Source organism: Lampris incognitus, chromosome 14, assembly GCF_029633865.1.
Source record: "Lampris incognitus isolate fLamInc1 chromosome 14, fLamInc1.hap2, whole genome shotgun sequence".
NCBI classification, from domain to species: Eukaryota; Metazoa; Chordata; class Actinopteri; order Lampriformes; family Lampridae; genus Lampris; species Lampris incognitus.
This window is the reverse complement of record NC_079224.1, coordinates 5,394,469-5,409,048: the sequence shown is the minus strand read 5'-3', so window position 1 is coordinate 5,409,048 and position 14,580 is coordinate 5,394,469. Positions and strand designations below refer to the sequence as shown.

Genomic DNA, 14,580 nt, shown 5'->3' with positions numbered 1-14,580 from the left:
ACCCAGCATCTCTCCTCCACACATGTCCACACCATCTCAATCTTGCCTCTCTTGCTTTGTCTCCAAACCGTCCAACCTGAGCTGTCCCTCTAATATACTCCTTCCTAATCCTGTCCTTCTTCATCACTCCCAGTGAAAATCTTATCATCTTCATCTCTGCCACCTCCAGCTCCTCCTCCTGTCTTTTCATCAGTGCCACTGTCTCCAAACCATATAACATAGCTGGTCTCACAACCGTCTTGTAAACCCTCCCTTTAACTCTTGCTGGTACCCTTCTGTCACAAATCACTCCTGACACTCCTCTCCACCCACTCCACCCTGCCTGCACCCTCTTCTTCACCTCTCTCCTGCACTCCCCGTTACTTTTGACGGTTGACCCCAAGTATTTAAACTCAAATGCCTTTGTCACCTCCACTCCTTGCATCCTGACCATTCCACTGTCCTCCCTCTCATTCACACATAGGTATTCCATCTGGCTCCTACTGACTTTCATTCCTCTTCTCTCCAGTGCATACCTCCACCTCTCCAGGCTCTCCTCCACCTGCACCCTACTCTCACTACAGATCACAATGTCATCTGCAAACATCATCGTCCACTGAGACTCCTGCCTGATGTTGTCCGTCAACCTGTCCATCAGCACCGCAAACAAGAAAGGGCTCAGAGCCGATCCTTGATGTAATCCCACCTCCACCTCGAACCCATCTGTCACTCCAACCACACACCTCACCACCGTCACACTTCCCTCAGACATATCCTGCACCACTGCTACATACTTCTCTGCAATTGCCGACTTCCTCATACAATACCACACCTCCTCTCTCTTGGCTCCCTGTCATGTGCTTTCTCTAAAGGGAAATTGCCAAATCATATATACCGAACATAAATCAGATTTCCATACCGGATCGGCTGAGGCCCGGGTCACAAAAGACCGCCGCTGGTACTGTTGGCCAGCAGGGTGCCGGTGGAAACTATGTTACTGTTTGGCGAAGGAGAAGGAGAGGGGGGAGGCACATCCAGAGACAGCGGGGGGGGGGGGGGGGAGGGTAGGAGTGTGGATGTGAGAGTCAGAACTTTGAATGTTGGTACTATGAGACATGGGCCTTGTAGTGTACTAGTATACTATGTCTTTTTTCACACAGTGACAGGCGGCGTACCCCCCCCCCTTCATTTCACTGCATGCTTTACTTTGTACTTCTGTGCATGTGACAAATAAAGTACTTGTAGTTGTACTTGAACTTGAACTTGAACGACTGGTAAAGGGGGAGAGCTGGATTATACGGTGGACTGAAGGAAGATAGATATACTGTGTGGAAGGGGAGTAAGGCCAGGAGCACCGGAGGTGGGTTCAGACTCTTCTGCCATGGTGTGAATGGGAGGAGACATGGGGTAGGGGTCATCCTGGAGGACGAGTATGTCAAGAGTGTGCTGGAGGTGAAGCCGGTGGCTGGTGTGACAGGAAGATGCAGAGGACGGGAAGAGGTGGAAACGGGTGATCCGCCTTGGTGCCCCCTACTGGGAGCAGCCAAGAGAAGAAGCCGATCAACAGGTGGTGTCACAATGGACTAATCCGGGTGTCTGGTAGGATCTCCACCTGTGTTTTGTTCCTTCTCTTTCTCGGGAGCGTAGCATTATGTCTGGTGTCTGATTTCAGGTGTCTCATTCTTTCTTGTTTGCTCGCATGCTTTCTCATGCTTGTCCCCCAGGAGGAGGATAAATGTAATCAGATCGTAAAAGGGGGGAGGAGGACAAACGGACCCTCGTCGATTCAACTTTAGCCGAGGACTGCCAGGAAACGTCTATTGAAAACAGAGCTCAGCGTTGGGACCCTGTCTTAGGGATGGCCTTTAGTTCACAGCCTTTTGTTCAGAGAGGAGCATGCCAACTCGCCCCTGCCAGGGTTTTGGCCTAAGTGGTGGAGGAGGAGACTTCCCTATAGGCACTTCTGTGTTGGGTGTAACCTCATATCTTGCGAAGCAGTTGTACATTTGCCGGGAAACGGGGCTAATTAACCACACCACTTAATCTGTTTGTACTTGATGGAACATCCCATTCCACTGTTGCTTTTGACGCTTCAGGGCTAATCCTCATGCTTTGGAGGGACTTTGTGGTTTTTTTCTTACTCTTCTCCCCAGTTGTACTTGGCCAATTACCCCGGTCTCTGCTCCACCTCCTCTGCTGATCCGGGAAGTGCTGCAGACTACCACATGCCTCCTCCCATACATGTGGAGTCGCCAGCTGCACGTGGGAGGATCACACTGTTCCCCCCAGTTCCCCCTCCTCCCCAAACAGGCGCCCCAACCCTCCAACCAGAGGAGGCGCTAGTGCAACATACCCACGTCCGGCTTCCCACCTGCAGACGCAGCCAATTGTGTCTGCAGGGTCGCTCCAGCAGGCCGGAGGTAACGCGGGGATGTGGAGTTCGAACAGGCGATCCCGGTGCTGGTAGGCAGCGGAACAGACCAGCACGCCGCCCGGGCGCCTGCTTTAGAGGGACCTTAAAAGGCAAGCTGAGAACGGGGCGTATACAGGCGGATCCTGTACCAGACTGTTTCTCTCTAACGGCTCGTCCGTACAGCGTGGTTTGATTTCCAGCTGAAAGCCGTGTGGTGACAGTAACGGGCCACATCGTCAAACATTAATTAACACCACTTACAATCATTTACACGCTGTTGCACTTCAAACAAGAAGCACACAAACTGTACTGCACAACCGCCATATGAACCCTGACCTGTCTCTCCTTCCTTGGTGCGAAGTCACCGGTTGCGTCACGGTGAGAAGTGGTCCGCCCGGCAGTCGGGTGTGACGACAGCGAGGCCTCCTGGGGCCTGCGGACCTCCGGTAGGATGTGATGGGCTGCGGCTTGGAAACGCTCCTCCTGCTTCAGCTCGGGCCGCTGCAGGAGAAGGGAACGTTCTGACAGCGGCCCACGAGTGTGGATACCTGCTGAGGAGTTTTGCCTTCGGTGTGTAAGTGTCACTCGCTCACAGCAGGCAGGTGGTGGTAGGGGAACAGGACCGGCGCCTGCACCTCTGCTGCACGAGGCGGAAAACAACTACACCCACACCAGCAACAACACACTGATGCCAATAGGCCGTGCACATAGCACAGATAGACTAGTGCAACAATAGTGTGCTCAGCATGTCAACAATATGTGTGACTCAGTATGCAGAACCATGTACCAATACCTTACCCAACAGTTCTGCATTTCCTGCGGTTTCCTCCCACAGTCCGGCGACATGTAGGTCAGATGAGCCGGCCGTGCTAAACTGTCCCTCGGTATGAATGTGTGTGTGTGTGTGTGTGTGTGTGTGTGTGTGTGTGTGTGTGTGTGTGTGTGTGTGTGTGTGTGTGTGTGTGTGTGTGTGTGTGTGATGGTCTGGCCGCCCGTCCAGAGTGTCTCCCCGCCTGCCACCCAGTGGCTGCTGGGATAGGCTCCAGCATCCCCACCACCCTGAGAGCAGGATAAGCAGATTTGGATAGTGGATGGATGGATAGATGGATGGATGATGGATGGATGGATGGATGGACGGATGGATGGATGATGGATGGATGGATGATGGATGATGGATGGATGGATTATGGATGGATGGATGAACGAATGGATGATGGATGGATGATGGATGGATGATGGATGGATGGACGAATGGATGGATGGATGGATGGACGGATGATGATGGCTGGACGGACGGATGATGGATGGATGGATGGATGGATGATGGATGGATGGATGGATGATGGATGGATGGATGATGGATGGATGGATGGATGGATGGATGGATGGATGGATGGATGGATGGATGGACGGATGGATGATGGATGGGTGGATGGACGGATGGATGATGGCTGGACGGATGGATGGATGGATGGACAGATGGATGATGGATGATGGATGGATGGACGAATGGATGGATGGACGGATGGGTGGATGGACGGATGGATGATGGATGGATGGATGATGGATGGATGATGGACGGATGGATGATGGATGGATGATGGATGGATGGATGGATGGATGGATGGATGGATGATGGGTGGATGGACGGATGGATGATGGATGGATGGATGATGGATGGATGATGGATGGATGGATGGATGATGGATGGATGATGGATGGATGGATGGACAGTCATTTAAAATGTTACGATCCTGGAAGTCTGAGAAGTTCAGGTTAACTTCACGTTCCGTATGACTGGATCACTGTCCATATGCTGCTGTGTGTGTCACCAGCACCCGGGCTCAGGACATCTGCTGGGTCCTTTTGGTTCCGCCAAGTGTTATATCTATACCCTTCTAAATTAATATTTTAATAAATATATAATAATCAATAATAATAATAATAATAAAATAAACAAAACAATAGATAGTATAAAATAAATATTTTAAATAAATGCAAATAATATATAAAAAACTATCTTTTAAATGAAGACAAAAATGCTGAAAACACATGATACGGCAAATAAGGAGAGTGGCAGAGTGAATGACTGGATGAGTGGGGGGTGCACCTGCTCCATGTGGGGGTGCGCCTGCTCCATGTGGGGGTGCACCTGTTCCATGTGGGGGTGCACCTACTCCATGTGGGGGTGCACCTGTTCCATGTGGGGGTGCACCTACTCCATGTGGGGGTGCTCCTGTTCCATGTGGGGGTGCACCTGTTCCATGTGGGGGGTGCACCTGTTCCATTTCGGGGGTGCACCTGCTCCATGTGGGGGTGTACCTGTTCCATGTGGGGGGTGCTCCTGTTCCATGTGGGGGTGCTCCTGCTCCATGTGGGGGGTGCACCTGTTCCATGTGGGGGTGTACCTGTTCCATGTGGGGGGTGCTCCTGTTCCATGTGGGGGTGCTCCTGTTCCATGTGGGGGTGCTCCTGCTCCATGTGGGGGGTGCACCTGTTCCATGTGGGGGGTGCTCCTGTTCCATGTGGGGGTGCTCCTGCTCCATGTGGGGGGTGCACCTGCTCCATGTGGGGGTGCTCCTGTTCCATGTGGGGGGTGCACCTGTTCCATGTGGGGGTGCTCCTGCTCCATGTGGGGGGTGCACCTGCTCCATGTGGGGGTGCTCCTGCTCCATGTGGGGGTGCTCCTGTTCCATGTGGGGGGTGCGCCTGCTCCATGTGGGGGTGCACCTGTTCCATGTGGGGGTGCACCTACTCCATGTGGGGGGTGCACCTGTTCCATGTGGGGGAGTGCACCTGTTCCATGTGGGGGTGCTCCTGTTCCATGTGGGGGTGCACCTGCTCCATGTGGGGGTGTACCTGTTCCATGTGGGGGTACTCCTGTTCCATGTGGGGGTGCTCCTGTTCCATGTGGGGGTACTCCTGTTCCATGTGGGGGTGCTCCTGCTCCATGTGGGGGTACTCCTGTTCCATGTGGGGGTACTCCTGTTCCATGTGGGGGTGCTCCTGCTCCATGTGGGGGGTGCACCTGTTCCATGTGGGGGTGTACCTGTTCCATGTGGGGGGTGCTCCTGTTCCATGTGGGGGTGCTCCTGCTCCATGTGGGGGGTGCACCTGCTCCATGTGGGGGTGCTCCTGTTCCATGTGGGGGGTGCACCTGTTCCATGTGGGGGTGCTCCTGCTCCATGTGGGGGTGCTCCTGCTCCATGTGGGGGTGCTCCTGTTCCATGTGGGGGTGCACCTGTTCCATGTGGGGGGTGCACCTGTTCCATGTGGGGGTACTCCTGTTCCATGTGGGGGTGCTCCTGCTCCATGTGGGGGTTGTACCTGTTCCATGTGGGGGTGTACCTGTTCCATGTGGGGGGTGCACCTGTTCCATGTGGGGGGTGCTCCTGTTCCATGTGGGGGGTGTTCCTGCTCCATGTGGGGGGTGCACCTGTTCCATGTGGGGGTGCTCCTGTTCCATGTGGGGGGTGTTCCTGCTCCATGTGGGGGGTGCACCTGTTCCATGTGGGGGTGCACCTGCTCCATGTGGGGGTGCTCCTGTTCCATGTGGGGGTGCACCTGCTCCATGTGGGGGTGCTCCTGTTCCATGTGGGGGTGCACCTGTTCCATGTGGGGGGTGCTCCTGTTCCATGTGGGGGTGCTCCTGCTCCATGTGGGGGTGCTCCTGTTCCATGTGGGGGTGCACCTGTTCCATGTGGGGGGTGCACCTGTTCCATGTGGGGGTGCTCCTGCTCCATGTGGGGGTGCTCCTGCTCCATGTGGGGGGTGCACCTGCTCCATGTGGGGGTGCTCCTGCTCCATGTGGGGGTGCTCCTGCTCCATGTGGGGGTGCACCTGCTCCATGTGGGGGTGCACCTGCTCCATGTGGGGGAAGTGAGAGCCCTCTATGTCCGGCTGAGCCCGCGGTCACTCGAGCCTGTGACTCTCCTGGAACACGGCGCATACGTGCTGTTGGTCCTCTGAGGAGCAGCTTGAAAGAAAAGGCTGAGGTATGAACAGAGATGGGCAGTACTCAATTAAACATATTTAAACTGTGTATTCAGTTACGTATGACCACTTTGTCGTTCGTATTTTCTGGACAGAAAAAAATGAGATGTAATTAGTAACAACACGCTTTACGAACTTGTATTTGTGTATTTGAATGACTTAAAATACATTATCTGATACGTCCTTTTATTCTCAAATAAGACACATTTTATCCCCAGGTTTAAACCGTGCAAAAGAAATAAACCTACAAAAATGAGCCTAATCAGTCTCCTGCTGAAGGCAAGGGCGTCACGTGACCTGCCCCGTCGGGGGCATCTGTGTTCCTCGTGGCCAGCGGCGCGAGCAAGGAAGCTGCTCTGGTGTTTGGTACAAAGCTCCCCTAACATGAAGGCACGTGGGGGGGGGGGGGGAGTTGGGAGAGAACAGAGGAACGGCTCCTCCCGTTGATCACCAGAACACGTGTGTCTTTATTCCCTTATGCCCCGCCCCCCAAACATGGCGATGCATAAGCCCACACACACTCACACCTAGGGACAATTTAGTACGGCCAGTTCACCTGACCTACAGGTCTTTGGACTGTGGGAGGAAACCGGAGCCCCCGCAGGAAACCCACGCAGACACGGGGAGAACATGCAAACTCCACACAGAGGACGACCCGGGACGACCCACACAGGTTGGACTACCCCGGGACTCGAACCCAGGACCTTCTTGCTGTGAGGCGGCCATGCCTACCCACTGAGCTCTTAAAGTGAACACGTCAACTTCATACGATAACAGGCTGTGGTGAATTATGTCCAAATCCATTAAGTGTCCACTACGTACATCCCCCAGAATCCACCATGATAGGGAGAGTGAACGTGGCGGAGGCTGGAGGGCCCGGCCCGAATGGCTCTGCAGAACAAGAGCGGGGGCTGGGACACTGCGGCGGCGTGGGAGTAGGGTGGGGGATGGAGGACCCCGGGGGGGCCTTATCAGGGGTGGGAGCAGGGTAGGAGGGTGCCCCCGCCATGGGTGCTGAGCCAGTCAAACGGGTCACTCCAAGTCCAGGTGAGCCGGTTTGGGGCGATCCACAGAAATGTGCTCCAGCTTACCACCGACGTCCACGACAAAGTGCCTGTTCCCGGTCTCCATGACGCGGGGCGGGCATCGCAGGGAGGCTACAGGGGTCCACAGTGGGTGTCGTGGTGGAGGAAAATGTATTCTGCCAACTGCAGACTTGCAGGGACGTGAGACTGTGGGAGGCCGTGTTGTGAAATGGGGACCAGTTTGAAAACTCCGGCGTGTTCCGTTGGCGAGCTGCAGACCAGGGAGCTGTGATGTTGGGCACAAAATCCCTTGGGAACGAAATCCGTGGTAACGGTGATTGGAGCCTTTGGGGGACGGGTGCGCCAGCATTGTAGCATCAGCCAGAGCAGTCCTAATGTCCACAAACGCCTTGTCCCTCTCTGCGGACCAGTCCACAGTGTGTTTGGTGGCCTTGCCTTTCAGGGCCTCGTACAGGGGTTGCATGAGTTGAGCAGCTCGGGGGATGAAGCGGTGGTAAAAGTTCACCATGCCGAGGAACTCCTGCAGGGACTTGACTGTGAGTGGTCGTGGGAAGTTCACAACAGCGTCCACCTTTGACGGGAGGGACGTGCACATCCTTGATAAGGAGGAAGGATAGTTTGAATGGGGAGTCAAAGAGGCTATCTATGTTAGGAGGGAACGACCATCCCTGAACCGGGGGGGGGGGGCGGTGCTAAGAGTACATATGTCGCCGTTCTGCAATGATGTGATTGCAACAATCCCTAATCCTCTGTGAATAGTACAAATGATCAATGGTCGCAGCCATATTTGCATATGAGATTGGTCATTGGTTTCGGTCGTTATGCAACTGTACTGTTTATAAAGGGTGGGGACACCTGCAGCCAGCTTAGACTGAAGATGTCACAACAAACATATCCAGATGAACTGATTCAACCTTTGATTTATTTCCTTATATCACCCTCCACAAACCTGGTGCTGCGTAACCATGACTACCCACTGAGCTCTTAAGTTGAGCACGTCAACTTCATACAGTAGCAGGCTATGGTGAATTATGTCCATATGTCCCTTAAGTGTCCACTACAATGTAATGAAAATGTGATCAGATCTTGTATGCTAAGCCAAGCTTTCTGAACGACTCTACAATACAACAGAAGAAAAGAGCAATTAGCAAACACGTGCTCTAGAGCAACTATAATTACTAGCTAGGAATGTTAGCATAGCAGCTAAGGTCACAGACACGCTCAGGAAGCATGGTACAGTGGCATCTCGTGGTTCGTCATCATATGGGAAACTTCATTAGTGAGATTAATTGTTAGCAACTTCTGTTACTCAGGACAAAATGAATTTCTAGCAGAGCTACATTAAGGGGTTTTATAGCGGCCATTCTTAATAGTTGTCAGGGAAATAGCTTGCACAGTCCTTTTGAGCATAAGGATAACCCTTTACAGTGCTATGCCAGGGAGGGGATGGTCAGGTTAATATTCAGGTAAAGAAAAGCATAGTTTAAGAAAGCAAGTCATGGATCAATTAAAAATCTTTCATTCTGATCTTTACTTTAAAGCAAAATGTTGTTCATCTTTTTGTACAAAACGTTTTACAATATGGATTATACAGAGTTAATACAATTCAAACTGAATTGACTCCATACCTGGATGTGCTTAATTAACACATAAATGACTGCGTTTTTGTGTCTGTTATGTCGTTTGTTAGTATTTTTTGAGTACTGTTGGTTTTAAGTTGCAACTGGCAGGCCTAATCAATTTAAAGCTATCTTTATACATGTTTTCTGTAGGTAGAAGTCAGTCATCTCAGGGGATGGGTGGCAATGAACCATCAGAGCCCGGCCAGGCTGGCCCATCATCTGCCACATCTGCAGAAGAAGAAGCCACACCAATGCTCAAATGAGCAGTGCTGGATGGGAAATACTACCAAATAGTGAAGCAGATCCCAAACGGAAAGATGGAGGCTGAGTGTCAGCTGTGCACTAACAGAAAGGTCATAATATGTGGCTCTCTTGCAGCGACATCACATTTTAAAACCCACTTGAAACGAAGGCACCCTGGCAAAATAAAGGAATTGCCAGTGTGTGGGTGTGCGTGTGTGTGTGGGGGGGGGCGGTGGAACAGGATCTTGTAAAAACAAACTATTGTCTTTGAATGTGGTCTAGTGCCAAAATAACATTGACTCTCGCGTCACATCTTTTGTCACTAAAGGCATGTAGACGTTGGCCACTGTTGGGCACAAATAATTTATAGACTTGGTACAGGGACTTTGCCAAGGTCCTGAAGTTATGTCCAGGAGGACACTTGGGTGAAGAATTGATGAAGACTTTAATAATAAAACAGCAAATTTGAAGGAGAGACTTAAGTGCATACAATATGTTTGCACCACTGCGGATATCTGGTCAACTAAAAAAAAACAAGTTACTATATGGGAGTCACTGTACATTAGATACAAACAGACACACTAGAATGTGAACCGGCTGCTCTTGCTCTCCGCATACCTACAACCGCATTGCAGAACTACTGGAGGAAATCCATTCAGAATATGGAGTCACAACTGGCACTATTGTGGCTACTATAACTGACAATGCATCAAACTTCTCAAAAGCATTTCGAGAGTTCAATATCACAGTCGTTTCAGAGGAACAGGATCTTTCTTTTTCAATAATGGATCCAGAGGGAGGAGAAGTGTCAGAGTGTGCTATCATTCTACCATTTCGTGTCAGGTGTTCCACTCACACAGAGTTTGGTTTCAACCACTGATGCCAAAAGGGCAATTAAAGATGATTCAGCTCTCCAGGCAGGATCATTCATCCATGGCAAAGTGTTCAGCCCTAGGGAATGCTTCTGGCAGACCATAATAAGCAGAAATACTCAATCATTTGACCAGCCAGCAACTGAAGACACTCTGCATTTGTAGGTGGAATGATTGTTTGAGTCAGCTGACATTTCTTTGGGGGAAGCTCCCTGAGATCATGCCTGCCTTGCAACTCCCATCATTCAAAGAGGTAGAGCTTGATGTCCTTGAGGAATACTGCAGAATCCTCAAGCCCATTGCCATTGCAGTTGACTGCCAACATAGCACATGTAACTAACATGCTCATCGCTGATAGACATACACAAATCATAAATATACGTGCACATGCAAATGTGTTTGATCTCACGCACGCACGCACGCACCATCATCATCGACTGTCCTCTCCATTGAGTTGTCCACTTGTGCATCTTCAGATGGCCGTAGAGGCCGAGCTGCGATCCAAATACTTTGGTGCAGTGCGGACAGGGGAAAGTGGTGGTGGTTGAGCCTTTTTCACCCTCTCCTTGCGGTGCTGTCACTCCGCGGCACAGTGGAGATCTATTTCGTGACGTGCAGCTCTTTCCTGCACGGATTTCTTCCAGGAGCGCTTATCCAGTGCAATGTGTTTCCAGTTGCTCTATTTGATGTTGAATTTCTTCAGACTGGTCTTGATATTGTCCTTGAAACATTTCTTTTGCCCACCGGGAGCTCACTGATTTTAATTCAGCTGGGAGTACGGGATCTGATTGAGAAGATGTGTGTCGGACATTCTGACGACATAGTCTGTCCATCGGAGTTGGTGCTGCATTATTGTGGTGGTGATGCTAGTCATGTTGGCTTCTTCCAGAACACTGATGTTGGCGCATCTGTCCTTTCAGCTGATCCTTGGGATCTTTCGTAAGGATCTTTGGTGGTATTGTTCCAGGGCTCTCAGGTGCCTGCTGTAGGTGGTCCATAACTCTGTTCCATACAGCGGGGTGGGGAGAACAACAGCTCTGAAGACCATGAATTTTGTTTGGGCTTTTAGGTCTCAGTCTTCAAAGACTCTTTTCCTGAGTCTGGCGTAAGCACCACCGGCACAACTCAGGTGATGGTTGACCTCAGAGTCGATGTCAGCTTTTGAGGAGAGAAGGCTGCAGAGATAGGGGAAGTGATCAACATTTTCAAGAATTTTGTTGTCCACTTTTACGGTGGGCTGGGTAGATGGTTGGTTGGGTGGAGGTTGATATAGAACTTGGGTCTTCTTGATGTTTAATGCTAGGCGCAGGGCTCTGTATGCCTTGGCAAAGGCATTCAGAATGTCCTGGAGGTCTTCTGCAGTGTGCTGCAGTGGCGTTGTCATGTGAAGACTGAAGCTCGATGATGGTGGTGTTGCAGACTTTGCTCTTGGCGTTGAACCTATTAAGGTTGAAGAGCCTGCCTTCAGTTCTGCATAGGATTAGGATTCCCCATGGCAGTTCTTCGCCAGTGAGGTGGAGTATGGCAGCAATAAAGATGGCAAAAAGGGTGGGTGCGATGATGCATCCCTGTTTGACCCCTGTTTCTACGGTGAGGGGCTCTGACTTGTTGCTGAGCACTGTCACTGACATACCATCATGTAGAAGCCTCAATATTCTGATGTATTTGTCAGGGCAGCCATATCTTGATAGTATGCTCCACAGAGCCTGGCAGTCTACTGAGTCAAAGGCCTTTGTCAGGTCTATGAAAGAGCCATGCACAAAGGCTGCCTTTGTTCATGACATTTTTCTTGGAGTTTGTGTGTTGTAAATATCATGTCAGCTGTACCTCTGGATTGGCAGAAGCCACACTGAGATTCTGGGAATACTTCCTTAGCCAGTGGGGATGCGAGCGAGGACTTTACCTGTTGTTGACAGTAGTGAGATGCCCCTGTAGTTACCACATTCTGCCTGGTCCCCTTTCTTGAATATGGCCATTATTAGAGCATCCCTGAGCTCTGAGGGAAGTTCTTCTTTTTCCCAGCCCATGAGGAGGAGAGTGTGGATATGGTACAGGAGCTCTGGTCTACCTTCCTTTAAGATCTCAGCTGGGCTCCCATCTGGACAGACTTTCCTGTTGGTCTTAAGGCTCCTGATGGCATCTTGAACCTCTGTCATGGTTGGAGGTTCCCCAGTGTCTTCTCTGATGGGACTCTGGGGAATGTGACTAGCAATGTCTGGTTCAGCTGTGCTGTTGCGGTTGAGGAGTTCCTGGAAGTGCTCCTTCTGTAAGGCATTAATGGACTCGACCTTCAGCACCTCCTGCCTGTCCTTTGAGTGCAGGGGGTTTAAGCAGCGCGTGCTTGGACCGTAGATGGACTTAGTAGTACCGAAAAAGCCTCTGGTGTCACCCGAGTCTGCCAGTCACTGGATTTCCAGAGCCTTTTCTGTCCACCAAGAGTTCTTAAGTGCCCTCACCCACATCTCTGGATGTCTGCCTTGGCTCTGCATTGAGCTGTTCTTTTAGCATTGCAGGTTACATCATTTTGCCAGTCATGAATTACTTTCGTTTTCTTGGAGTTGAGCTGTTCTATCTCTGTGTCATTCTCATCAAACCAGTCCTGAAGTTTTCTGGATTAGTACCCAAGGGTAGTTTTGCAGATGTCGAGGATGGTGGATTTGAGCAAGCTCCAGTGCTTCCCAATGTCATCGGGATATTCCTGTTGGAGGGTTTCCTCAAGAGAGGCCTGAAGTCACTGCTGGGTGGCATTTTCATTCAGTCTTTCAAGGTTCAGTCTTAGCTGGAACTGCTTCTTTTGAACCCTCCTCTTCCTCTTGAATTTGATAGACATCATGGAGTGGATGGGGCGATGATCTGTCTAACAGTTATCTGCATTGATCAATGGCCCTTGTGATGTTCATGTCATGGTGATCCCTGGTTCGTACAATGACATAGTCAAGGAGATGCCACTGATTAGAGCGGGGGTGTATCCAAGATGCCTTAATTTGTTTTTCTGGTGAAAGAGTGTTAGTGATGGTGAGGTTGTACTGAGCACATTTTCTAAGAAGCAGAACTCCATTGGAGTTGATGTTCCTGATGCCTTCCTTGCCTATAGTGCCCTTCCAGAGATGTTGATCCCAACCGAACCTGGTATTCAAGTCTCCTAGGAGAATAATCTTATCCTTCTTGGGGATTCTTGACAGTGTCTCATCTGAGCAGGCATAGGAGGTCTCACTTACCTTTTCTTTTAGCATCTAAAGTAGGGGCCTAGACAGTCACAACTGTTACTATCTGGTTGTTGGCAAGCACCAGATGAATGGTCATGAGATGCTCACTGATCTCCACAGAAAGTTCAGATAGGTGGCTGATGATCTGATTCGTGATGGCAAGTCCAACACCATGGATCCTGGGCTCATCAGCAGCTTTTCCTCCCCAGAGGAAAGTCTAGCCACCCTTCTCCTCCCTCAGTTGTCCTTCATCTGCCCGTCGAGTTTCAGAAAAGGCAGCTATGTCAGTCCGGCATTTCCTCAGTTATCTAGCGATGATCACGGTTCTCCTTTCTGGTTTGTCACTGGCTGCACTATCCATCAGTGTGCGCACATTCCAGGATCCAAAGTTCATGTTTCTATGTTTCTGACTGCATGTGGTGATCCCTCTGGACACGATAATCCAGTCCGGAGGTTTGAGGCAGGCTATTTTTAGGGCAACTTTTCTTGCCTCTTCCCCAGGTGAAGTGAGCAGAGTGGATCCTAAAGATGGGTGCAGCTACCGAAGGGCTCTTTCTACCTCATTTCATGAGCCCAGAGACTGAATCTAGCACCCACCACCTGATGTGCCGGCTCATGAGTAGGGGCTTCCAGATCTCACAATCCTGCCCCCGTCGCCACTTGCTGTTCACCATAGGATTTAATCCCAAGATGTTAGGGTGGATTCCCTTTATGGAGGATGCCTGTGGGGAGACCGGTGCACAGACAGCCACCATACAGTCCATGACAGAGCTGGGTCAGGATCCAGTGGCATGGCGTCCAAGATGACTGGGGGCCCATTTCTACTGCAGCCTTTATCTGCCTTCCCAGATGTTGTGATGCTTCCCTGAAGTCAGCCATCATCCTCTGCCTGTTCTGTTGGGGTCTTGGTTGGATTGCTCTTTGTCATGGACCTCCCCCTTGACCTTACTGCCATGGGGGATCCTACCAGGAGCATAGCTCCAGGTGGCATTGCTCTCAGGATCTCAGCAACACACAAGCTTCTCCACCACGTCAAGGTGACAACACACACACACACACACACACACACACACACACACACACACACACACACACACACACACACACACACACGCACACACACAGTTGAGAAATGCCGCAGCTAAGCGAGGATTTACAGTGCTGACAAGTACAGTAGGGGATTATGTTTTTTACACAGGCCATCAC

At 50.9% G+C, this 14,580-nt stretch overlaps 1 protein-coding gene across 1 annotated transcript in view; it reads right to left on the bottom strand.

Annotated features, from left to right (window-relative positions):
* Window positions 1-7,417: 7,417 nt before the first annotated feature.
* kncn (kinocilin) overlaps window positions 7,418-14,580 on the bottom strand; it is a 36,453-nt gene continuing 29,290 nt past the window's right edge. The window contains exon 3 of the mRNA XM_056293205.1: window positions 7,418-7,542. Coding sequence (XP_056149180.1) covers window positions 7,418-7,542 — 125 coding nt within the window. The remainder of the gene's footprint in view (window positions 7,543-14,580) is intronic.